Below are 27,285 nucleotides of genomic sequence, written 5' to 3'. Positions count from 1 at the left end.
GCCATATAAAAGGGACTAAGTGTGGATTGCCACACTTGATTGAGATAATCTTGGCCATCCCAGAAATGGGCTAAAAATGTGTGCTAAAAATTTGGGCCACTGTGCACTGCTCATTTTGAGCCCCGGTCAGTGAAATCAAGGCATATATGGGCCCCTATTTCAGCAGCCAACCTTAGACCCTCATTTGAGGGTTTAGTTTGGGCTGCCAGCATGGAGTTCCTGCATATGTATATGAGGGTTTAATGTGGGTTTCCCTCATATAAGGGCTTAGTGTGGGCTTCCTGAAGGGGGGGCCCAGTTAGTCATGAAACTGGCGGCACATGCGGGACATGTGCGGGGCCCTAACATAATTTCTGTGTTGGCGGCCTGAAATTCTGCACTCCTGGCCATGATTCATCACAACATCTGCAGTCACTCTCCCAGACAGAGGTGCCCCCATAAAAATGCTTGCATACTGTGTATAGTGTGTATAGCGTATGTTGTGTATTGTCTATAAATTACATATGCATTGTCTGTATATTGCATATAATACTAGAGAGACACCAATGGCTGGAACCAAACTCCTTGTGTGTGTCAACATGCTTGGCAAATAAATCTGATTCTGAAAGAACAAAAACTTTACATTACACAATACTAATACACTGCAGAGTATATCGTAGGCTATGCAAGTGATTTTAAATCTTGCTTAAAATAGATTAGTATTGCTTTTAACATTGGACTATTTCTAAGGACTTCTTAACTGAAAAAAGGTAAAGACCCTCTAGGCCCCCTTAAATCTAGCATAGACATTTCAGAGTTAAACCACTAGTGAAATGAACCTGATAAAATTATTTACCTATTATGCTACTACTTGTTGTGAACATAATTTATGTGTGTCAAATGAAGCCAATGTAGAGCAGAAATTGGAATGAGAGGGGTGCAATACTAAAAACACTGTAATACAGAGTGAAGCTTTGTCAGGATTGTACAAAAATATAAAAAAATATATCTCGAGGAATTATTATCTGAATAAATACATACATCCATCATCTAAACCGCTTATCCTTCTGGGTCGCGGTGGGGTGCTGGAGCCTATCCCAGCTGTCATTGGGCGGAAGGCAGGATACACCCTGGACAGGTCGCCAGTCCATCGCAGGGCAGACAGACAGACATACACAGTCACACACTCACTCACACCTAGGGGCAATTTAGCATGTCCAATTGGCCTGACTGCATGTTTTTGGACTGTGGGAGGAAACCGGAGTACCCGGAGGAAACCCACGCAGACACGGGGAGAACATGCAAACTCCACACAGAAATGACCCTGGTCACCCGGCCAGGAATCAAACCCAGGCCATTCTTGCTGTGAGGCAACAGCGCTACCCACTGCGCCACCGTGCCGCCAGTTATCTGAATAAATAAATAAATAAAATTAAACATTATACACAGTGAAATGAAAAACTGTTGCACATTGCTTTGTGTTTCAATATGAAACTTGGTACTCTTGAGATGAGTATTATTGTGTTGAATGTCATGTTGTTGTTATCATCTAGGTTTGGCTGCTTTTGTCATATTACCACAAGGGAAAAGCAAGCCACAATAACAGAGCCTAAAACAGTATAAAGTAGCATCTTAACATCTGCTGGAGTCTATGCTGGAGGCAACATCCAAAGTTTTCATCCTTTTTATCCTTTCTTTAATATAACTAACAAGAAGTATCTTCTGTAAATAATTAACAGAAATTACACAGCAAATATTTATTGTATTTCTGTTTGACTAAATAGCTTAATGAGACAATTCATAGAAAGATTGTTTCAGTGAGAATGAACTCAAGCCAGAATGATTTTGAAGACGATTTTATGAAGAACTTAACTGTAGTTGGGTTGGGTGTCATCATAACCTACATCAATGGAATGTTTGTGATTGCCTTTTTTAAAAATCCAGTTTTCTACACCGACACAAGATACATTCTGTACATTCACCTTGTCATCAATGACATAATTATGCTTTTCCTTTCAGTTACTCTGTATGTTCTGAATTATGCACTTCCGCTTTTGAATGTTACAATCTGCAGTTTTCTGCTTTTTATTGCCACAACAACTGCAGAAAACACTCCACTGAATCTAGCTGGAATGGCCTTGGAACGCTACATTGCCATCTGCAAACCACTGCATCACCATCAGCTTTGCACAGTGAACAGGACCTACATTCTCATAGGCCTTATATGGATATTGACCTCTGTTCCTGCACTAACCGATGTCATCATTGTCTTGGTGAATGAACCCATCAGTCTTTTCTTAACATCCATTATTTGCTATCCGAAAAGTCTTTTTAACACAAATCAGCACCTCATGAGAGTGATCTCTATTGAGTCCCTTTATTTATCATGTGTGTGGATAACGCTGTTCTTTACGTACCTCAGGGTTCTTCAGGCAGCTAAAGCTGCAACCTCTGATCAGGCTTCTGCCAGAAAAGCCCGGAACACTATTTTGCTCCATGGTTTGCAGCTCCTTCTTTGTATGCTTGGCTATATCACCCCACTTATAAATTATTTCTTCTTAGCATTGTTCCCTAGATATATAAGCACAGTTTTGTTCAGTACCTATATACTGTCTAATGTTATTCCAAGGTTACTCAGTCCTCTTATTTATGGATTCCGAGATCAAAAAATGTTCAGATATGTCAAAATGTATTTAACATGCAGTCTGTTCCTCACAAAGATTGAACCAAATGAAGTTCATTCCTAGAGTTCAGTCTTTACAAGCCTAAGTCAAAGAAAATCGATTTTTTATTTCACGATTTTGTGCCATGTAATCAGACCTCTGAGTGTATGTTATAGATGATGTATCTCAGTGAAGAGGCAAGCTAGGACAGTTTGCACCTTGAGGCCCATTGCTGGAAGAGAAAAAACTTATCCTAGACTGTTACACTGCGATGTACACTCTGTGACACAGTTTGAACTAAATCTAGCCTAGCCAAAACACTGGACTATATTGTTTATTTAAAGCTATAACATGCAAGTTGAGTTTGTACTAATACATGTCTGATGGCACTGCATTTGTTTTTCATGACCTCTATTCAGGAAACAGTAGAGTACTGCTGATCTAGGATTTGCTACAGTTAGTAAAATCATAGTAAATAAGAGAGGAATCTGATCCTTTATCAGCACTCTTATTCTGGGAAGCTTTTTACATATGAGTACAAGTTTTATGTTCCAGCATATGATGCTTTATTTTGCCCTAATTGCAGAAAAGCAGAAGGGAACCTTCACAGGAGAGAAGGCTTAAAGGTTTCTGTGGAAAAAAAAGTCTAGGGTTAGGGTTAGGGTAATTTTTGTTCACTTTGGTTTAATAGAATCATCATGCTTGTTGTATGTATACACTGTAAGTATTGTAGTACTGATTAGTAGTTGTAGTGTTTCTTTAATTGTAAAGTTTTAGTTGGAAAAACAAAAGGGTTAAATTGTTGAAATGCCTGATGGAAAATTACCCAATTTTTTACCCTCCATGGTATCTTGGAGATACAGCCAGGCTACCTCTCCCATTGGGAGCTGGATTGAAGGGCTACCCTGTCAGATTGACCAGTAACATTAGTAAGAACTGACAGCGGAATCAACCAGGCACGTTTTGATTTACAATAAGACAGGAAAAAACGTCAATCTTTTCCTTTTTGAAATTCTAAACTGACAGTCAGATGTTGGGTTTGACATTTATGGTCCAAATTGAAGGCCAGGTCTAATAGTCATGATTTACCACAGCAGAAGAGAGATGGCTTAAGCTCAAAAATAATTGTGTGCATGTAGAAAGAAGTTTGTGTACACTTGTGTAACTTTGAAATTATTCCAGATAAAGGTGTAAAATCTTCATGTGACTCCACATGTTTGGCATTAGCTTTTTAGCAATGCACACTATCAGCAAGTTTTAACAGTATACTACCAGGCGTGACAGTAGAAATATTTGGTCTATTAAAAACAAAAATCATGCATGGGTCCCCTGTCTCACCTCGTTTCACTTAGCAGAACCAGCCACAAAATATGCCAAAATGTTCACATGCCTACTCTTTATTTCGTAATAGCTCCATAATGCCAATGTTGTCATCTTTAGCATGCAGCAAGCTATAAACGGCATCCTTTGGTTCTTCTTTTGAGCTGATGCCACAATATACTTGTGCTGGTAATAGAAAGGAAGCTTAATAGCGGTGTGATGAGTTGAGGAGTTCTTCTGCTGGTTCAGAGTTTCAGAGAAGCTCCACAGTGACTGGGGTACAACTTCAAGGCAGCAGTTATGGCTGAACTCAGTGACTGCCTGAGCTATACTGCTCCATTCTTAGAGTGATGGCCTCATTGTGTATTTTAATCTAATGTCCTCTTCTCAGCTCACTATAGTCACTGACCAGTACTTGTACAATTGGGAATGACACCTCCCCCAAGTGCTGCTGCGGTGTCTCTACTCCATGTAGGAACCTACCAGTTTTATTCCAGCTATATATGTTTGGCCACAAGCTCCAAATGCCCACAGAAATGGTCTTTTGTTGTCCGCCAGAGTTGAAGGTGCACAGCACACCTGGAGCGGGGCATGCCAAGGAGCTCCATCACCATCTCCATGCCATGCATCAGCTTGCTAGGAACCACCAGGGTGCAGCCAGTGCTCTCCAGAAACGGGCATTTGGCTCACATTGCCAGGGACAGCCTTTTTCACTTGCGGCTTGGGTGACTGCACAACTTGTGCCACAGAGTGCCCCAAACACCAGTTGCTGGATGGCCCCTGTGTGGTAGAAGAGTGCCTGGGCGAGGTAGTTTATCAGGTCCAGGCAGGGCGATGAACTGTTGTTGTCCACAAAAAACAGACTTGCTCTGTACCAGTACCACAAACAAGAGACCAGTCCAGGAGGCACTGTCACACCAGAGACACAGAGACCTGAGAGAGAGTCAGGGGCACCCTTGGCAATGGAGAGGGTGCACCATGGCATTTTGTTGAAAAGTGCAATGGACATTCCAAAACACATGCTGCATGAGACCCCACAGGGGGGGTGACATGCTCCTGCAAATCTTTGAGACTTTGTTTGGAACTGCGTGGGCCACTGGAATGGCTGACCCTTAACTGGCTATGTGGCATCTGCCACTTGCTCTACATTTTAGAAAGGACTTTAGGGGTTTGCAAAGCTGCCCCGCACTCGCCTCCTGTGTCCATTTAAAGGATATTTTGTTATATCGTCATTGTTATGTCGTCATGTCGTCGTTATGTCGTCGTTTGTTAGTTTAAATTGCGTTCATGAGTTGTCTGTGTTTTATTGTGTTGTGTAGTAGGTTAGTTGTTGTGGGTTTAGTGTCTATTGTAGAGTGAAGTTTTGTGACTAGATGTGACCCCCGCTGTTCTCACTGTTATCCAGCGGCTTTTCTGCTTTGTTCAATAAAATAGTCTCATCTGTTCATCGTCAGGTTTAGTGGGTGTGTTTAAGTAGGGAGAAGAATTTTCAGTACTAGAAGATGAAGTCACACAGGCCCTGATGTCACTGCGAAAAAATAAAGCCACAGGAATTGATAACATTGCAGTGGATATATTTCAAGATGCTGAAGATTTGGTTAAAGTACTGATCAAGTTAAGCCAATAAATCTGGAAAACTACTCAATGGCTAGCAAATTAGAAGAGGTCCATTTATATATCAGTACCAAAGGAAGGACACCAGAACAAGTGCACAAAGTAGCATACTATTTTCTTTTTATCACTAAACAATACAATTATGCTTGAGATCAGGGGTACCCGATACGTCGGTCGTGATCGACCAGTCAGATGCAATCGACGAGTCAATCACAATCGACCAGTCAATCACACAGTGCATGTTGGTAGATCGGGCCTCATTCAAACAGGCTATCAAATTTCAACACTTTCCCACTGCTTCTTGCAGCGAGCAGGTTATTAGTTTAATGTGATTGACTGATTGACTGACATGAAATGTGGCCACTGTCTCTTTAATTTACTGCTTGTAACCAGAGCTATGCCACAGTCTGCCTAAAGCACTGCTGCCAGATTGCCTCTCTAGCAATTTAGAAGCTTTTAATTTATCGGTAGCCAGTTTGTGTAGCGCCATTTTTGTGTCTTCCTTTTGTAACCTACACTGACTCTTTCAGATCATGAGTGCGACACCGAGCACAAAGAAAACAAAAACATACCTCTTCCATGCAGAGCAAGAGGACTATTTTTTCACAGTGTCAAACTCCAAATGCATCTGCTTGATGTCAAGTTGCCATGGCACTTCCAAAGAAGGGGAATGTCGAGGTGTGTATATTCGAACTATACACTGAAACTACGATGATGAATTCCCAGCTAAAAGTGAACTCAGGAAGAGAAAAGTTGTCCAGACTACACAAACCTAGCTGACACCATTCTGTGCAAATCATCAGAACAAGGTTAGTGTGATTTTAGAGCAGTTTGCCCTGTAATGCTGAATATTGACATAGGCCACTGAAATGCATTCAAAAGGCCAGCCTTTTTTTAAGGTAGACCACGATGACCAGTCCACTGGAAAAAGTAGATCTCAAGCCACAAAAGTATGGGCACCCATGCTTAAGATCATTCAACGCAGAATAGAGCCTTACACTGAAAAAGAACTTCCAGATTTGCAAGTAGGATTCAGGAAAGGCAAAGTAACTAGAGATTGCTACTATGCTGAATAATTGAAAAGCCAAGGAATTCAAAAAGGACTTGAAGAACTTGTGCATCACTGACTACTGCAAAGTTTTCAACTGTGTCAACTATATAACATTTAAGGAATGTCCTCAGGAAGATGGGTATACCAGAGCATCTTCTTGTTCAAATAAGGAACTTCTACACTGATCAGCAAACCACAGTGATGACAGAAAATGAGCAAACAGACAGGTTCCACATGGACAAAGGAGTTTGGCAAGGCTGCCCACCATCACCATACTTTGTAAAACTTTAAGCCAAACATACAACAAGACAAGCAGGACTGCAGGAAGAGGATTGAAGATTAAGGTTTGTAGAAGAAACATCAATAACCTTTGATATGCAGATGACACAACACACACATAGTGGAAAATCAGGAAGACCTAAAGGCTCTTGTAAGGTAAGTTTAAAAAAAAACAGAATGAGAAGATAACACTTCATTTCAACATGAAGAAGGTTATGAATATGGCAAAGGCTACTAACATTACCATTCATGGTCAAGAGGCAGAAGTAGATGACAGCTTGTGGCTAATTCTATCACTTTGCATTTTGCAAAAAAGCAGGAAGCAGTCAAGAAATACGACACAGGTTCCTCCAGATGTATGTCTTGCATAAGCATACATAGCCAAAAACTAAAAGTGACAGGTGGCACTGTCATTATTTGATTTTAGATTTAGTGTGCTGGAGTACAAAGCCAAAACAACAAAAACTGTACAGTGCCAAACAGTAAGGGACTACAATGTGTACTGTAGGCTATGCAAGTAATTTTTATTCTCGATTAAATTAGTATTTGTTTTAACAGTGAAATATTTCATAGGATTTCCTGACTGAAAAAAAGTGTGACACCATTTAGGCCCCCTTAAATCCCATATACTGCAGTTTCAAAGTAAAACCACTAGAGGTCAAAAACAAATCTTAATGTTATTATGCTCCTACTTGTTGTGAACATACATCGATCATGACCACCTTCTTGTTTCTGCGCTCATTGTCCATTTTATCATCAATTTATTTATTATTGCTAAATTTTCTTCAGGATCAATAAAGAATGTATCTACCTATCTATCTGTCTATCACCTCCACTTACTATATAGGTGCACTTTGTAGTTCTACAATTACAGACTGCAGTCCATTTGATTCTCTGCATACTTTGTTAGCCCCCTTTTACCCTGTTCTTCAGTGGTCAGGACCCCCATGGACCCTCACAGAGCAGGTACTGTTTGGGTGGTGGATCATTCTCAGCACTGCAGTAACACTGATGTGGTGGTGGTGGTGTGTTAGTGTGTGTTGCGCTGGTGCGAGTGGATCAGACACAGCAGTTCTGCTGGAGTTTTTAAACACCTCAGCGTCACTGCTGGACTGAGAATAGTCCAGCAGCACTGCTGTGTCTGATCCACTCGTACCAGCGCAACACACACTAACAAACCATCACCATGTCAGTGTTACTGCAATGCTGAGAATGATCCAACAGTACCTGCTCTGTGAGGGTCCATGGGAGTCCTGACCACTGAAGAACAGGGTAAAAGGTGGACTGACAAGGTAGGAGTGTCTAATAGAGTGGACAGTGAGTGGACACAGTGTTCTCCAGCAGCACTGCTGTGTCTGATCCACTCGTACCAGCGCAACACACACTAACACACCACCACCACTTCAGTGTTACTGCAATGCTGAGAATGATCCACCACCCAAATAGTACCTGCTCTGTGAGGGTCCATGGGGGTCCTGACCACTGAAGCACAGGGTAAAAGGGGGCTAACAAAGTATCAGAGAAACAGATGGGACTACAGTCTGTAACTGTAGAACTACAAAGTGCAACTATATAGTAAGTGGAGCTGATAAAATGGACAATGAGCGTAGAAACAAGGAGGTGGTCATAATGTTATGGCTGATCGGTGTATATGTGTCATATGAAGCCAGTTTAGAACAGAAATTGGAATGAGAGGAATGCAATACTGAAACCATAATGCAATACAGAGTGAAGCTTAAATACTTCAGGATTGTACAAAAACTAAGCAAATAGACTGGGTATCTCCAGGGATATGTTTCTCTGGATACATAAATATAAATAAAACATTGTACACAGTGGAATGAAAATCTTTTGTATATTGCTTTGTGTTTCAATATGAAACTTTCTTGGTATTCTTAAGATGAAAATGGTTGTGTTGAATGTCATGTTGTTGTTATCATCTAGGTTTGCCTGCTTTTGTCATTACCACAAGGGAAAAGCAAGCCACAGTAACAGAGCCTAAAACAGTATAAACGTAACAGCTTAACATCTGCTGGAGTTTTTGCTGGAGGCAACATTTGAAGTGTCTATCTTTGATTTATCTCTTTCTTTAATATCATTTACATTTGTGTAATTCTGTTTAACAAGACGTTTGAACGTATTCTCTGTAAATATTTAACAGTAAATACTCAGCATATATTTCTTGTATGTCTGTTTGACTAAATAGATGAATGAAATAATTCATCCAAAGTTTGTTTCTTTGAGAATGAACTCAAGTCGAGATCCTTTTGAAAACGCTTTTATGAAGAACTTAATTGTAGTTGGGTTGGGTGTTATTATAACCTACATTGATGGAATCCTTGTGATTGCCTTTTTTAAAAATACAGTTTTCTACACTGACACAAGATACATTCTGTATATTCACCTTGTCATCAATGACATAATTATGCTCTTCCTTTCAGTTACTCTGTATGTCCTGAGTTACACTGTACCTCTTTTGAATGTCACAGTCTGCAGTTTTCTGCTTCTGTTTACCACGTCAACTGCAGAAAACACTCCACTGAATCTAGCTGGAATGGCCTTGGAACGCTACATTGCCATCTGCAAACCACTGCATCACCATCAGCTTTGCACAGTGAACAGGACCTACATGTTCATCGGCCTGATATGGCTTCTGTCTTCTGTTCCCGCACTAACCAATATCTTCATTGTTTTGGTGAATGAACCCCATCAGTATTTTCTCAACCTCCATTATGTGCTATCCTAAGAGTCTTTTTAACACAAATCAGCACCTCATCAGAATAATCTTTGTAGAGTCCCTTTATTTATCATGTGTGTGGATGACGCTATTCTTTACTTACTCCAGGGTTCTTCAGGCAGCTAAAGCTGCAACCTCTGATCAGGCTTCTGCCAGAAAAGCCCGGAACACTATTTTGCTCCATGGCCTGCAGCTCCTTTTTTGTATGCTTGCCTATATTACTCCAATTATAAACTATTTTTTCTTAGAATTGTTCCCTAGATATAGAAGCACAGTTTTGTTCAGTACCTATCTACTGGCTAATGTTAGTCCAAGAGTACTCAGTCCTCTTATATATGGATTCCGAGATCAAAAAATGTTCAGATATGTCAGAATGTATTTAACGTGCAGTCTGTTCCTCACAAAGATTGAACCAAATGAAGTTCAGTCCTAGAATTCAGTCTTTACAAGGCTAAGTCAAAGAATATTGAAATAGGATTTCATGACTTCTTGCCATCAGAGATGTGAATGTATGTTAGAGATGATGTATCTCAGTGGAGAGGCCAACCATGAAAATTTGCACCTTAACAATGTGTTGGTATGAATGATGCACATGTGATGTCTACCTACTGCCAGTTAAACCATATTCAATATATTCTTAAATATGGCACTAGATCAAAAGCCCATTGTTAGAAGATTACTAGAAAAAACATCCTAGACTGATACAATGTGATGTACACTCTGTAAGACGGTTTGAACCAAATCAACCAAATGATTGGACTGCATTGTTTATTAATGCTACAACATACAAATTGATTTTATGTTAATACTTTTCTGATGGCACTGCATTTGTATTTCATCAACATATTCATATTCATGAAGCTCCTCAGAACAGCGGTGCTGATCTAGGATTTGATCCAGTCATTAAAATTATAATAACTAAGAGACGAATCTAATCCTAGATCAGCACTTCAACTCTGAGAAGCTTTGTAAGTATGGGCCCAGGTTTTCTGCTCCCTTACATGATGCTTTATTTTGACTTTTTTTTCTTTTTTGTAAAATAAAAAAACTGTACATTTTTGTTCTTGATGGTCATACATTGCAAGTATTGTAGAAATTATTAGCAGTTGTAGTAATTAATCTATTGTAAAGTTTTCATTGGGGGGAAAGGATTAAATTGTTCAAACACCCGATGGAAAATTAACTAATCTTGATGTTTTGTCCTCCAGAGTATCTAAAGATACAGCCAGGCTACCTCTCCCATTGGTTAGGATAACAGGAGCTGGACTGAAGGGCTAACATGTAAGATTAACCATTAACATTATTAATAACTGAAAACAAAATCAATCATTCATATTTTGATTTACACCAGAACCAATTTGTAAAGAAAAAACATCAGTCTAATCCTTTTGGAAGTTCTGGACTGACTGGAAGTATCAATAGTAGCCTAATCAATACTTTTCAGTCAGATGTTGGTTTTGACATGTGCCCAAACTGAAGGCCAGGGCTAATAGTCAAGATTTGCCACAGCAAAAATGAGATGTCTGAAGCTGAAAAATAATTGTTTTCATGTAGAAAGAAGTGTGTGTATATGTGTGTAAATTATTTCAGCTAAATCTATAATATTGGGTCTTTCATGTGACTTCAGATGTTTTACTATACTAACAGGCACAAACAGGAATTTTGGTCTATTGAAAATGTCATGCACGGGCCCTTCGCCTCACCTCATTTCCCTTAGCAGAAGCTACCACAACATTAGAATATGCCGAAACGTTCATTTGCCTACTCCTTTTTTTGTAATAGCTCTATAATGCCCATGTTGTCATCTTTAGAATGCGGCAAGTTGTGAATATATAGATCCAGTGTTGTGGAGCCAATGACGAACGCTCTGAGCGGTTGGAAGTTTACTGCCGATGAAAATCACGTTGCACGTGGTTATGACGGATTCACTCTTATTGAAGTGGAGAACGCAGAACACTTTCTGCTCAGGGGTCGCATCTTCTTGCAGACTGAAGGGAATCATCTTCTGGTGACAGACTCTATGACCCCCTCTTTCAATTGGATTGTGATTGGTTCCTAGGCGCCTCACGGATGTAAAAATATGGCACTTTGAAATCGGAAGAAACATTTTGAATCACTCTGTATAATATTTGTTGCCTCTTAGAAATGTTGTGGCTGTTGATGCAAAACTCTATTAAGAACTGTTTTTGACTAATACATTACAGATACACTATTCAAAACAAATGTTCTCCTTTATCCAGCTATAGATCATGAAATTCAGTTATTGAAAATTGGTCCCTATTCTGCACAACAGAGTGAAGTTGTATGGCTAGTGACATCCCCTGCTATTCTCATTGATATTCAGTGGATATTTCTGCTTTGTTCAAATAAAGTATTTTTTTTTGGGCAGAAAAATTGTTTCTTCTTCTGAGCTGATGCCACAAAACACTGGGGCAGTTAATAGAAAGGAATTCAAACTCAAATGACCCTGCAAACAAGAGACCACTCCAGCCCAGAAGGCACTGTTGCACCAGAGAGACGACACTGGGCAAGGACAATGGACATTCTGAAAGTCACCCTGCAGAGAGAGCAAGGCAGGGGCGACATGCTCAGAGACATCTCAGAGACTTTGTTTGGACTGTGTGGGCTGCAAGGATGGCTAACCCTTGCTCTGTATTTCAGATGGGACTTTAAGGGCGTAGTATGCCTCCTCCCTCCACTTAAAGGACATTTGTTGTTGTCATTGTTGTGTTTAGCGTTGATTGTTAGTGTAAAATGTGTTTATGACTTACACATGTATTATTGTTTTGGACTGTGGGTTAGTTAGTGTGTTTAGTGTCTACCATAGAGTGAACTGCTATAGCTGGAAGTTGCCGTTTGAGGTCTTTTCTGCTTTGTTCAATAGAAGAGTCTCATCTGTTGATTGCCAGATTTAGTGGGTGTGTTTAATTAGGGAGAAGAACCTTCAGTGCTAGAGGATGAAGACAGACCCTGAGATCATTGCAAAAAACAAGAGCCACAGGAATTGATAACACTTCAATAGATACATTTCAAGATGCTGACAACTCAGTTAAAGTACTGATCAAATTATGCCAACAAATCTGGAAAAACGCATAATGGCCAACAGATTGGAGAAGTTCAGTTTATTTATTAATACCAAAAGAAAGGAGACCAGAAAGATGGCATAAAGTACCACACAATTGTCTTTCATCACTAGGTAATGAAATTATTCTTAAGATCATTCAATGCAGACTAAAGCCTTACATTAAAAGAGAACTGTCAGATGTGCAAGTAGGATTTAGGAAAATAATTCATAAGTCAAGGAATTCAAAAAAGGACATCACTGACCACTGCAAAGTCTTCAGATGTGTTGACTTTGTAAAAGATTTTTGTAAAGAATATTCTCAGGAAAATGGCTATACCACAGTCATGACAGAAAATGGGCAAACAGACAGGTTCCACATTTAAAAGCTGGATAGTAAAAAAGTAGAACAGGAAAAATATTGATGCCTTTGTATATTAATGTGGGCAAAGACTTTTGAGAGGAACAAAGAAAATAAACATATTAATCCTTGACCAAATCAAACTTCACCTCTCACTTGAAGTCCAGATAACTAAACCAAAGCTCTCATTTTGGACATTGAGTAATGGTTTTCTGTTCTCCACTATCCACCCTACCAGGGCTGGATGATGCAACTGGTTGTTCTAGTGCTGCTGCAGGGGACTGAGATAGCTCTTAACCAGCATTGTCTCTCTGTGGTCTGGTGCAGCCCCTGTAAGGAGCCAGCATGTCATGGTGCACTGACATTTTGACATTCTGACATGCCATGAGGACCAGTTGCAACCAAGGCATCGACTGCAGTCTTGGCCTCTTGATCTGGCAGTGCATAGCTCTCTATGTCGACTCCATCCCATGCCACGCCTTCTGCAAAAGTCCTCTACATCCTGCCTCAGCTATCCCCAATAGAAACTCTCTTGAAGGAGGCACAGTATTTTCACGACTCCAAAGTGAACAGACCTGTCTGAGCCACATATGGCTATTAAAGCTTCCTCCTGTAGCCATTGAGGCACTACTATCAGCCATCTCTTCTCTGTCCAGGCCTGCTGTAGAACACCTCAGAGACGGAGCAGGGTTTTAAACTTGGCCCACAGCCCTTTTGTGTATGGAGACAGCACTGCCACCTCCTTCCAGTGGGGCCATAGTTGTTTTGTCACCCACTGCTACACAGGCATCTAAGATAAAGGGCATGTTGTGGTCTAGGGGTGCCAGGCTAGGCTTGCTCGTTAGGGGTTGCCTCAGGGCCTAAAAAGCTGATTGACAGTCCTCTGACCAGTTTAACACTTTGAAATGCCATAGCTCCCTGCCTGTGCAGAATGCTGCTTTGGGTCTAATATCTTGGGAGAGTGGGAACTTCCAGTATCCATTTCTTAAGTCTAAGGATTAAAACCAGAGGGACCTGGCCACTAGATCTAAACATTCATCCAAGCGAGGAATGGAGTATGAATCTTTCTTTGTCACCTCATTGAACTTCCTGTAGTCTACACAAACATCCACCTGCTTTCTTAGGGACCATGACGACCGGTGATGTCCAGGGCCTCTCTGATAGTTCAATGATGGCTGTGCGCTGCATTATTCCAAGACTTGGTCTGCAGCCTCCAGCCGGCCCAGGGGGAGATGTCGAGGCCACTGCCATATCAGCGCGGCTTCCCCAGTGTTGTTCTGCTGTACTAGATGAGTTTGCCCCAGCTCCTCCACCTCCAATGAAAGCAGTCCTAAAATTCCATTAAAATCTGCCACAACATTTTTTGCTGATGTTCGTCAAAATCACCCGCACTTTTCCAGAATTCCCTCACAGCTACTATTTTATTTTCCCTTGTGATAGTCTTTTGGTGCCTTCCAAGAGCATGCTCCTCCCCTGGTTCTTAATAGCATCTTGTCGTCCCGCCATGGCCATGCCTTCGCTGCTTCCAAGCACATCCAGCCTTTTCAGCCAGGGGCCCTGTCCGACTCTCACTCTGTGCCTCCATTTGAAGCTTAGCATGGCATTTGCGAGATCTACTTGGCTCTTGGCATTCCTTTAAAAAAATCAAGGCCTAGAATGCGCATGCCCGGCACCTCCGTCATCAAGACTAAATGGCCCATATTCTTACCCCAACTGTCAGAGTCAGTCACCCTCTTCCCTTCATTGGTACTAACTCACCAATAACACTGTTGTATCCTCCAGCTTGAGCCCCACAGGAACCACTAAAGGACGGGCCATTGTAGTGGTCGACCCACTCTCCATCAGCACAGTGCATGGAACTCCCTCCATGTGGATAGAAACATGGCAAAAATTAGATGTGCCCCACCTCCACCACAGAAAGTGTGCTAATTGTATCACCAGTCCCATCCTGAGCAGTATTCCCTTGGGGTATGCGGTACAAAGATCAAGGGGCCTGCAGTGTTCCGCTTACTGCAACATCCGGGAGTTTCCTGCCAACTTCCCTCTCACTGGGCACACCCTAGCCAGGTGCCTAGGCTGGCCGCACGACCAACACTGGTGGTCCTGCACCTCTGACTGCATAGCAGTGAGAATAGTCAGTCTGCTAATCATTTCCATCATCCATTCAGCCCATGCTGGCAACTGTGACATACTCAACACATTCACAATTTTAGCTATGGAACACTGCAAAACTGCTAACAGCACCATCTCCCTCTCTAATGCATACTCCAGAGACTCTTGCAAGTTTTGTTATCAAGCTGGTTCTGTGTGAACACTGAGCTCTGCTGGGAACAGTGCTCTGATGAACGTGCACGTGGTCACATGTTAGCACGTTTTGAACTTGGGGCAAAATGTGAGCATAAGCACATCTGGCTAGCCTTCAGTATCATTAGATAGGGCCCGTTAATGACTCCCTGGCCAGTCTATGTCGGTTTATTTATTCATAGCCATGGTTTCACCTGTTTTTCCCCTTTTCTGTATTTTAATATTTTACACTACTATACATTTTATAATACTATACATTAAAACTTATTTTCTGTTCATTTTGCTCTTGTGTTATTGTTTGCTATCCGGTGTCGACCAGAGGAGGATGGGTTCCCCTTTGAGTCTTGGTTCCTCTCAAGGTTTTTTCCTCTTGCTTTTGGGGAGGTTTTCCTTGCCACTGTCACTATTGGCGACGCACATGGGGACTCAGAGCGGGAATTTTCTGTAAAGCTGCTTTGCGACAACGCCTGTTGTAAAAAGCACTACATAAATAAACTTTGACTTTGACACAGGTCAGATCACAAAAGCTCAGACCTGTAGCACTGACCAAAACACCTCCGGAGTGCATCAACTTAATGCAGTGTAGTCAGTTTTGAATTAAGTAATAGGAGACAAGCTAAAGCATCACCAGTCAAACAAAGTGTCAAATGCAGGGCTTTCTGTTCATCCAGCCACTCAGATGATTTGGCTCTCAGTTTAAATTGCGCATGGAATGTCTCCCAATCTGTTTTATCAGAGTATTTAAGGGTCACTCACTGTGAGGCATCCATGTGGGGCTTCTGATGTTCCACCGGTGGTTTCAGATGGCAAAGCTGCATAGTTAGCTTTGGCACTAGCTAGGGCACTACTGCCCACATCTTGCCCCACTTCCTTCACACTCCTACCACACACACACCAACTTGAGTCTCACCCCGCTGCAGCTGAGCACACGGCGATGTCTGTTCACCTTTCTCAATTTTCAAAGTAAGCGCCATAGCCAGAGTTCCACCTTTACCATAAGAGTCCTTCCAGCAATAAACCCATAAAATAATGCTGGGGGAAACCCAACCCAAACAACATGCATCCATTTTCTGAACTCACAGCTGAAGGTAAAACAGGAAGAAGATGGCCAGGAACAAGATTGACTCAGACAATCAGAGGAATCCTGAACAAGTCATTAAGAAGCCTGAGGACCCAAACAAAAGACAGGACAAACACTATCCTTATCGTCACTAGGGATGGAAATAAACTTGATAGTGCTTAGGAATAATTAAGAAGGGAAATTATCAAACTGTGCTAGAAACTGGCCCTCCAGGAACAAAGCTAAAACTCCCTCCCCTTTAAGGTTTTGTTTTTAATTCATCAGTCAGCTTGATGAGATGTGACACACTGTAGCTGTTCAGAACTGTGTTTAAGTCTTGAGTCAGGACTTTGCTTGCTTGTGCCAAAATTTCACATCTGGCCGAAAGTTTTACATGATAGTATAGGCATAAGAGATAAATATTGCATAAGATTTCCTAAATGAAATAAAAGTGTAACACCCTCTAGGCTCCCTTAAATTTCACATACTGCAGTTTCAGAGTTGAACCACTAGAGGTCAAAACCTGGTTTAATGCTGTTATGCTTCCATCTGTTGTAAACATTGTTGATTTGTGTCATATGAAACAGTTTAGAATAGAAACTGGAATGAAAGGAATGAAATATTGCAACCATGGTGTGATACAGGGCGAAGCTTGAATATGTCAGCATTGTACAAAAATATAGAAAATAGATGACTGTGGATCTCCAGGGATCACTATCTGGATGCATAAATAAAAATAAAACACTGTACACAGTGGAATGAAAATCTGTGGTAAATTGCCTTGTGTTTTTACATTAAACTTTCTTGGTACTCTTAAGATGAAAATGATTGTGTTGAATGTCATGTTGTTATCATCTTGGTTTGTCTGCTTTTGTCATTACCACAAGGGAAAAGCAAGCCACAGTAACAGAGCCTGAAACAGTATAAAAGTAGTAGTTTAACATCTGCTGGAGTTTTTGCTGGAGGCAACATTTTAAGCGTCTATTCTCCCTTCAATTTAATATAATTTACATTCATTTGTGTAATTCTGCTTAACAATAAGTTTAAACGTGTCCTCTGTGAATATTTAACAGTAAATACTCAGCATATATTTCTTGTATGTCTGTTTGACTAAACAGATAAATGAGACAATTCATCTAAAGGTTGCTGCAGTGAGGATGAACTCAAGTCGAGATCCTTTTGAAGATGCTTTTATGAAGAACTTAATTACAGTTGGTTTGGGTGTTATTATAACCTACATCAATGGAATCTTTGTGATTTGCCTTTTTTAAAAATACAGTTTTCTACACCGACACAAGATACATTCTATACATTCACCTTGTCATCAATGACATAATTATGCTCTTCCTTTCAGTTACTCTGCATGTCCTCGTTTATACTGTACCTCTTTTGAATGTCACAGTCTGCAGTTTTCTGCTACTGTTCGCCACAACAACTGCAGAAAACACTCCACTGAATCTAGCTGGAATGGCCTTGGAACGCTACATTGCCATCTGCAAACCGCTGCATCACCATCAGCTTTGTTCAGTGAACAGGACCTACATCCTCATCAGCCTGATATGGCTTCTGTCTTCTATTCCTGCATTAGCTGATATCATCATTGTCTTGGTGAATGAACCCATCAGTATTTTCTCATCCTCGATTAATTGTTACAGCAAGAGTCTTTTTGGTACAAATCAGCACCTCATCAGAACAATCATTGTAGAGTCCCTTTATTTATCATGTGTGTGGATGACGCTGTTCTTTACTTACTTCAGGGTTCTTCAGGCAGCTAAAGCTGCAACCTCTGATCAGGTTTCTGCCAGAAAAGCCCGGAACACTATTTTGCTCCACGGCCTGCAGCTCCTTCTTTGTATGCTCTCCTATGTTACTCCACTTATAAACTATTTTTTCTTAGCACTGTTCCCTAAATATAGAAGCACAGTTTTGTTCGGTACCTATTTACTGTCTAATGTTATTCCAAGGCTACTCAGTCCTCTTATATATGGATTCCGAGATCAAAAAATGTTCAGATATGTCAGAATGTATTTAACGTGCAGTCTGTTCCTCACAAAGATTGAACCATATAGTGTTCAGTCTTTACAAGGCTAAGTCAAAGAATACTGAGAGGTGATTCCATGATATCGTGCCATCAAAGATGTGAGTGCATGTAATAGACCAGGGGTTGGCAAGCCAAATGCTAAGAAAAGCCATTTTGTCCTTTCCTGGCTTTACTTTTTACTGCAAAGGAGGATTATTTTGTGTTTATCTACAAATCTAATTCTGCTGTGGAGCCACAACAGGACAGTAAAAGAGCCACATGCGGCTCCAGAGCTGCATGTTGCCACCCCTGTTATAGATGATGTATCTCAGTGGAGAGGCCAACCATGAAAATTTGCACCTTAACAATGTGTTGGTATGAATGAAAGAGTATTTTTTTAGCAAAAAAATGGCATCCTGTGTTTCTTCTTCTAAGCTGAAGCCACAACACACTAGAGCAGTTAATAGAAAGGACCTCAAATGGCCCTGCAAACAAGAGACCACTCCAGCCCAGGAGGCACTGTCGCACCAAAGACAGCCCTGAGAGAGAGTTGGGGCAGTGTACCGACATTTTGACATTCTGACATGCCATGAGGACCAGGGGCAACCAAGGCATCGACTGCAGTCTTGGCCTCTTGATCTGGCAGCTCATAGCCCTCTGGCTATTTGGTGAAATAATCCATGGAAATGAACTCAAATCGAGTCCACGGAAGGCCGCCGTCTGGCGCGGGTTCTCTCACCTGCCGAATCAACTAGCCCTGAAAATGGATGGCACTGGAGCGTCTGGCCCATACCCGGCCTTCGCCGGCATCACCGAAGCTTTCGATTTTTGGGGCTTTACGCTGCGACAAGTAGGAGGGCCGCCGCGGTGGCATGGAAGCCTCGGGCGTGGGCCCGGGTGGAGCCACCACGAGTGCAAATCTTGGTGGTAGTAGCAAATATTCAAATGAGAGCTTTGAAGGCCGAAGTGGAGAAGGGTTCCATGTGAACAGCAATTGAACGTGAGTCAGTCGGACAGGGCGGGCACAGGGGCGAAGGGGAATAACGAAACTTGAAGGAATTGACGGTTGTTGGTATGTAGCCGGGCACTGTCGGCGTGCGTGGTTGGGGTCCTTTGCCCGGTGGGTAGGTGGGGAGGCGAGCCCTGGGTTGTGCTTCCTATGTCGATGCTCTGGGCCCTCTCCTGGAGCTGGAACCCACGGAGATACAAGCTCCAGCTGATGCTTGTGTCTGGTGGCAGTGCTTCAGGCCCAGCCTGAGGCCAGTCCCTGTGGGGAGGTCTGCTGCGTGCAGGGAGGACATCCAACGTGACGGGGATCTGAAACCGCTGGTAGGTATGCGAAGAGGTAGGTCGAAGGGCGTGTAGACTCTCCCGTTCTCCCAGGAAGGTACACCTGATTGGCCTTGTCCGGGCGTAGTCTGACTCGAGTCATCCATGCCGTCTCTTTGATGATTTGTTACAGGTTCGTCAGACCTGGATGAGATGACGCTTTGGTTCGAGCGCCCGCAGCTGTGGACGAGCCCAAACCCCGACCCTGGCTGGGACGGGTGGGCCGATCTGACACCGTGCCCGCGCGCCTTCAAAACCTCCCCCCGCCCTCGCCAGGAGGTGGACGACCTGGAACCTCCCATCGTTTTTTCTCATAAAGCCGGTGTGACATCCGCCCCACCCCCCCTCCCCCCGGGTCGGGTGTAACGTCACGGCTGTTGAGTTCGAAACCGGGGTGGCTGGCCTTGTCCCCCCGCTCGGTGCGCCGTCCCCTCTCGCAGCACCGCCTCCCTCCGGAGAGGGAGCCTGAGAAACGGCTACCACATCCAAGGAAGGTAGCAGGCGCGCAAATTACCCATTACCGACACGGTGAGGTAGTGACGAACAATAACGGTACGGGTCTCTTTCGAGGCTCCGTAACCGGAATGAGCGTATCCTAAACCCATGGGTGAGGACCCATTGGAGGGCAAGTCTGGTGCCAGCAGCCGCGGTAATTCCAGCTCCAATAGCGTCGGAACCGGGGCCATGATTAAGAGGGACAGCCGGGGGCATTCGTATTGCGCCGCTAGAGATGAAATTCTTGGACCGGCGCAAGACGGCCGAAAGTGAAAGCATTTGCCAAGAATGTTTTCATTAATCAAGAATGAAAGTCGGAGGTTCGAAGACGTTCAGACACCATCGTAGTTCCGACTGTAAACCATGCCAACCCGCGATCCGGCGGCGTCACAACAAAGACCCGGCGGACAGCGTTGCGGGAAACCATGAGTCTTTGGGTTCCGGGGGGAGTATGGTTGCAAAGCTGAAACTTAAAGGAATTGACAGAAGGGCACCACCAGGAGTGGAGCCTGCGGCTTAATTTGACTCAACACGGGAAACCTCACCCGGCCTGGACACAGAAAGGATTGACAGATTGATAGCTCTTTCTCAATTCTGTGGGTGGTGGTGCATGGCCGTTCTTAGTTGGTGGAGCAATTTGTCTGGTTAATTCCGATAACGAACAAGACTCCCTCATGCTAAATAGCTATGCAGCCCCCTGCGGTCGGCGTTCCCCCCAACTTCTTAGAGGGAGAAGCGGCGTTCAGGCGCACGACATGGAGCAATAACAGGTCTGTGATGTCCTTAGATGTCCGGGGCCGCACATGCGCCACACTGGACGGATCAGCAGGTCGCTCGCCTCCGCCGACAGGCGCGGGTAATCCGCGGAACCCCCTTCGTGATTGGGATTGGGGATTGTAATTCTTCCCCATCAACGAGGAATTCCCAGTAAATGCGAGTCATAAGCTCGCATTGATTAACTCCCTGCCCTTTGTACACACCGCCCGTCGCTATTACCGATCGGATGGTTTAGTGAGGTTTTCGGATCGGCCGTGGTCGGGGCACCCGCGCTGGGGGCCTTGGCCTGGCGCCGAAAAGTCGATCAAACTTGACTATCTAGAGGAAGTAAAAGTTGTAACAAGGTTTCCGTAGATGAACCTGCGGAAGGATCATTAACGTAGGCCGGGTAGCGCCGCGGGGCGTGCCTCCTGACTCCTTTAAAAGCCGGGAGGAAGGATGCAAGGGTGGTCTGAAAGTCTGCGCAAAGACCGGTAAGGCCTCTCCCTTCTCCTCCCTCGTGGTGCACGGAGGGTGTGTTTGCAAGTTCCCAGCCGTAGGTGGATGAGCTGGCCTCAGTGTTGGTTCCGCTTTCCCCCTCCGCTGCTAAGTCCGCTGGATGCCAGAGGATGGTGCGTGCGTGCGGATGCTGTGCTGCGAGCTCCGGGCTCGGACGCAGGTGAGGCCGTTACCCTTGCTTTCGGATGCTGGTCTGCTTCCCCCTGCTTGGGACCTGCTGTCGTTTGCAGCCGTACCACTGCACTCCTCCTCCTCCTCCTCCTGTGGTCCTCCGGGCTCGGTCTCCTACTCTAACCGCTCCGTGCGCACCTGGTACCCTGGCACAGGGACGGGTACCTACTGCTTGCCGCGTTACGCGAGCTCCATCCGGCGACGGATGGGGGGCTTGGGCGGGCACAGGGGCGAGGTTCGATGACCCCGAAGGACCGGGACCCCTCCTAAGCATTAGGAGGGTGAACGACCGGAGGGCGCCCGTCCCGAACCTTGTTCGACTTTGAACCGTGGTGCCCATTTGATATTCTGGGCCTTTCAACCAACGATAATAAAAGAGTACTACTCTTAGCGGTGGATCACTTGGCTCGTGTGTCAATGAAGAACGCAGCCAGCTGCGAGAACTAATGTAAATTGCAGGACACATTGATCATCAACACTTTGAACACACATTGCGGCCCCGGGTCACTCCCGGGGCTACGCCTGTCTGAGGGTCGCTATTGCGATCGGTTGGGCTCGCCATTCCCCTTCCCAGGGGTTCGGGGGACCGCGGCTGGAGGTTTGCAGGTCCCACCGCCCCACACCTGCCCGGGTGTGCACGCACACCTTCGTCCTCCTAAATGCAGACCCCAGTCCCCTCTGGTTTGGGACGCACGGGTTTAAATTTGGTGTCCGCCTTGCGCGGCTCCTTTGCCCGTTTGCCGTTTCTCTCCCTCCCCTGGGTGGCTTTGTTTTATGCTTCCTTCCCTCCACATCTTCCGCTCGGAGAGCACTACGTGATCAGGGCAGGCACCGGCGAGAGCGTATTGATGTGGGGGGGTCTGGGGATGCACGTCTCTGGCGAGGAAGAAGCGCGTCTGCCGGTTGATGGGGTTAACTCCTCTCTGGCTGCTCGCGTCATCTTCCTGTGCTGAGCGCGGAAGGGTCTGAAATGAGTCAGGAGAAGCGTGCGGCGGGTAGCGGGGGGGTTACGGGGGGTCTCAGTCCTTGTGACCGAGTTTCAGCCCGTGGATGGTGTGGGGCCAGTAACGGCCCTCGCCCCGCCGGGGTGCAGTTCTTCTCAGAGTTGGGTTGTTTGGGAATGCAGCCCAAAGCGGGTGGTAAACTCCATCTAAGGCTAAATACGGGCACGAGACCGATGGGGGGTATTTTAATATTTTACACTACTATATATTTTATAATACTATACATTAAAACTTATTCTCTGTTCATTTTGCTCTTGTGTTATTGTTTGCTATCCGGTGTCGACCAGAGGAGGATGGGTTCCCCTTCGAGTTTTGGTTCCTCTCAAGGTTTTTTCCTCTTGCTTTTGGGGAGCATTTCCTTGCCACTGTCACTATTGGCGACGCACAAAGGGACTCAGAGCCGGAATTTTCTGTAAAGCTGCTTTGCGACAACGCCTGTTGTAAAAGCACTACATAAATAAACTTTGACTTTGACACAGGTCAGATCACAAAAGCTCAGACCTGTAGCACTGACCAAAACACCTCCGGAGTGCATCAACTTAATGCAGTGTAGTCAGTTTTGAATCAAGTAGTAGGAGACAAGCTAAAGCATCACCAGTCAAACAAAGTGTCAAATGCAGGGCTTTCTGTTCGTCCAGCCACTCAAACGATTTGGCTCTCAGTTCAAATTGCGCATGGAATGTCTCCCAATCTGTTTTATCAGAGTATTTAAGGGTCACTCACTGTGAGGCATCCATGTGGGGCTTCTGATGTTCCATCGGTGGTTTCAGATGGCACAGCTGCGTTGTTAGCTTTGGCACTAGCTAGGGCACTGCTGCCCACATCTTGCCCTACTTCCTTCACACTCCTACCACACACACCAACTTGAGCCTTACCCCGCTGCAGCTGAGCACACGGCGATGTCTGTTCACCTTTCTCAATTTTCAAAGTAAGCGCTCCCTCCTCCTCTCCCTGTATTTAGCATAGTGGCTAACACTAGCAGATGAATAGGCAATATCTCCTGGTGGGAGTTTGTAAAGTGTGGACACAGAATGTAATTTTATTTTTGCTAAGCAGAATGGAAGAGCTGTTTCAGCACAACCTTTGGGCTTTATTCACTGTTGTATGTGGCCACAGCTTGCCTCACCTAAGGAATGTAATGTTAACAGAGCTCTTTAAGCCTGAGCAACATCCTGCCTCCTAAGCTGTCAGCCTCCTGGACTCTGCTGCTTTCTCTGAACTCAGCATAAACAGTCAAAGATAAAAAGTGAGTTCCACCTTTACCATAAGAGTCCTTCCAGCAATAAACCCATAAAATAATGCTAGGGGAAACCCAACCCATACAGCATGCATTCATTTTCTGAACTCACAGCTGAAGGTAAAACAGGAAGAAGATGGCCAGGAACAAGGTTGACTCAGACAATCAGAGGAATCCTGAACAAGTCATTAAGAAGCCTGGGGACCCAAACAAAAGACAGGACAAACACTATCCTTATGGTCACTAGGGATAGAAATAAACTTGATAGTGCTTAGGAATAATTAAGAAGGGAAATTATCAAACTGTGCTAGAAACTGGCCCTCCAGGAACAAGGCTAAAACTCCCTCCCCTTTAAGGTTTTGTTTTTAATTCATCAGTCAGCTTGATGAGATGTGACACACTGTAGCTGTTCAGAACTGTGTTTAAGTCTTGAGTCAGGACTTTGCTTGCTTGTGCCAAAATTTCACATCTGGCCAAAAGTTTTACATGATGGTATAGACATAAGAGATAAATATTGCATAAGATTTCCTAAATGAAATAAAAGTGTAACACCCTCTAGGCTCCCTTAAACTTCACATACTGCAGTTTCAGAGTTGAACCACTAAAACCACTAAAAACCTGGTTTAATGCTGTTATGCTTCCATCTGTTGTGAACATTGTTTGTGTCATATGAAACAGTTTAGAATAGAAATTGGAATGAAAGGAATGAAATATTCTAACCATGGTGTGATACAGGGCGAAGCTTGAATATGTCAGCATTGTACAAGAATATAGAAAATAGATGACTGTGAATCTCCAGGGTGAATCACTATCTGGATGCATAAATAAAAATGAAACACTGTACACAGTGGAATGAAAATCTGTGGTAAATTGCCTTGTGTTTTTACATTAAACTTTCTTAGTACTCTTGAGATGTGTTGAATGTCATGTTGTTGTTATCATCTTGGTTTGTCTGCTTTTGTCATTACCACAAGGGAAAAGCAAGCCACAGTAACAGAACCTGAAACAGTATAAAAGTAGTAGTTTAACATCTGCTGGAGTTTTTGCTGGATGCAACATTTTAAGTGTCTATTCTCTCTTCAATTTAATATAATTTACATTCATTTGTGTAATTCTGCTTAACAATAAGTTTAAACGTGTCCTCTGTGAATATTTAACAGTAAATACTCAGCATATATTTCTTGTATGTCTGTTTGACTAAACAGATAAATGAGACAATTCATCTAAAGGTTGCTGCAGTGAGGATGAACTCAAGTCGAGATCCTTTTGAAGATGCTTTTATGAAGAACTTAATTACAGTTGGTTTGGGTGTTATTATAACCTACATCAATGGAATCTTTGTGATCGCCTTTTTTAAAAATCCAGTTTTCTACACTGACACAAGATACATTTTGTACATTCACCTTGTCATCAATGACATAATTATGCTCTTCCTTTCAGTTACTCTGCATGTCCTCGTTTATACTGTACCTCTTTTGAATGTCACAGTCTGCAGTTTTCTGCTACTGTTCGCCACAACAACTGCAGAAAACACTCCACTGAATCTAGCTGGAATGGCCTTGGAACGCTACATTGCCATCTGCAAACCACTGCATCACCATCAGCTTTGTTCAGTGAAAAGGACCTACATCCTCATCGGCCTGATATGGCTTCTGTCTTCTATTCCTGCATTAGCTGATATCATCATTGTCTTGGTGAATGAACCCATCAGTATTTTCTCATCCTCGATTAATTGTTACAGCAAGAGTCTTTTTGGCACAAATCAGCACCTCATCAGAACAATCTTTGTAGAGTCCCTTTATTTATCATGTGTGTGGATGACGCTGATCTTTACTTACTTCAGGGTTCTTCAGGCAGCTAAAGCTGCAACCTCTGATCAGGTTTCTGCCAGAAAAGCCCGGAACACTATTTTGCTCCATGGTCTGCAGCTTCTTCTTTGTATGTTCTCCTATGTTACTCCACTTATAAACTATTTTTTCTTAGCACTGTTCCCTAAATATAGAAGCACAGTTTTGTTCAGTACCTATCTACTGTCTAATGTTATTCCAAGGCTACTCAGTCCTCTTATATATGGATTCCGAGATCAAAAAATGTTCAGATATGTCAGAATGTATTTAACGTGCAGTCTGTTCCTCACAAAGATTGAACCACATAGTGTTCAGTCTTCACAAGGCTAAGTCAAAGAATACTGAGAGGTGATTCCATGATATTGTGCCATCAAAGATGTGAGTGCATGTAATAGACCAGGGGTTGGCAAGCCAAATGCTAAGAAAAGCCATTTTGTCCTTTCCTGGCTTTATTTTACTGCAAAGGAGGATTATTTTGTGTTTATCTACAAATCTAATTCTGCTGTGGAGCCACAACAGGACAGTAAAGGAGCCACATGCGGCTCCAGAGCTGCACGTTGCCGCCCCCTGTTATAGATGATGTATCTCAGTGGAGAGGCCAACCATGAAAATTTGCACCTTAACAATGTGTTGGTATGAATGATGCACATGTGATGTCTACCTACTGCCAGTTAAACCATATTCAATATATTCTTAAATATGGCACTAGATCAAATGATAACTGCTGGAAGGGAAAAAAAAACAAAATATCCTAGATTAATATACTGTGATGTACACTCTTTAAAATAGTTTGAGCCAAATCTAGCCTAACCAAATGACTGGATTGCATTGTTTATTAAAGCTACAACATGCAAATTGATTTTATGTTAATCCTTTTCTGATGGCACTGCATTTGTATATCATGAACATATTCATGCAGCTCCTCGGAATAGTAGTGCTGATCTAGGATTTGATCCAGTCAGTAAAGTTATAATAAATAAAAGAGGAATCTAATCTTAGATCAGCATTTCTACTCTGAGAAGCTTTGTAAATATGGGCCCAGGTTTTCTGCTCCCTTATGTAATGCTTTATTTTGTTTTTTTATTTTTGTAAAATAAAATGTTTATTTTTAGCTCATTTTATTTAGTAGAATAATCATCCTTGATGGTCATACACTGTATCCCATACTTGATTAAGCGTGTCGGGTGTCACTGCACTCACAGCTCTTTCAGTGCGATTTCGGAAATCATCCAGCGTTGTGGAACCAACAGCGAACGCTCTGAGCTGTTGGAGGTTCACTGCTGACGAAAATCATGTTGCACAGTTATGACGGATTCACTCTTATTGAAGTGGAGAACGCAGAACGCTTTCTGCTCAGGTCTCATCTCCTTGCAGACTGAAGGGAGCCATTTTCCGGTGACAGTCAGAAACTATATGACCCCCTCTTTCAATTGGTATGTGATAGGTTCCTAGGCGAATCTATTTGAATCACCCTGTAT

General features: G+C 43.3%; 2 protein-coding genes, 1 non-coding gene and 2 pseudogenes across 3 annotated transcripts; all 5 read left to right on the top strand.

The window, feature by feature from the left end:
- The first annotated feature begins 1,802 nt into the window (after positions 1-1,802).
- On the top strand, positions 1,803-2,726 carry LOC118807678 (odorant receptor 131-2-like). The gene has a single exon (XM_036569707.1). It carries the CDS (start codon positions 1,803-1,805, stop codon positions 2,724-2,726), a length of 924 nt encoding a protein of 307 aa, XP_036425600.1.
- A 6,425-nt stretch (positions 2,727-9,151) lies between these two features.
- Positions 9,152-10,076, top strand: LOC118807677 (annotated as a pseudogene).
- A 7,510-nt stretch (positions 10,077-17,586) lies between these two features.
- On the top strand, positions 17,587-18,520 carry LOC118807676 (annotated as a pseudogene).
- Positions 18,521-22,101: 3,581 nt separating this feature from the next.
- Positions 22,102-22,255, top strand: LOC118808745. The gene has a single exon (XR_005007306.1). It is a non-coding gene; the product is annotated as a 5.8S ribosomal RNA (ribosomal RNA).
- A 2,949-nt stretch (positions 22,256-25,204) lies between these two features.
- Positions 25,205-26,137, top strand: LOC118807675 (odorant receptor 131-2-like). Its single transcript, XM_036569705.1, has one exon. The coding sequence runs from the start codon at positions 25,205-25,207 to the stop codon at positions 26,135-26,137; it is 933 nt and encodes a 310-aa protein (XP_036425598.1).
- The last annotated feature ends 1,148 nt before the right edge of the window (positions 26,138-27,285 follow it).

The sequence above is a fragment of the Colossoma macropomum genome, unplaced genomic scaffold, assembly GCF_904425465.1.
Source record: "Colossoma macropomum unplaced genomic scaffold, Colossoma_macropomum, whole genome shotgun sequence".
Lineage (NCBI taxonomy): Eukaryota > Metazoa > Chordata > Actinopteri > Characiformes > Serrasalmidae > Colossoma > Colossoma macropomum.
The sequence above is the reverse complement of the archived record's forward strand: the minus strand, read 5'-3'. Positions and strand labels throughout refer to the sequence as shown.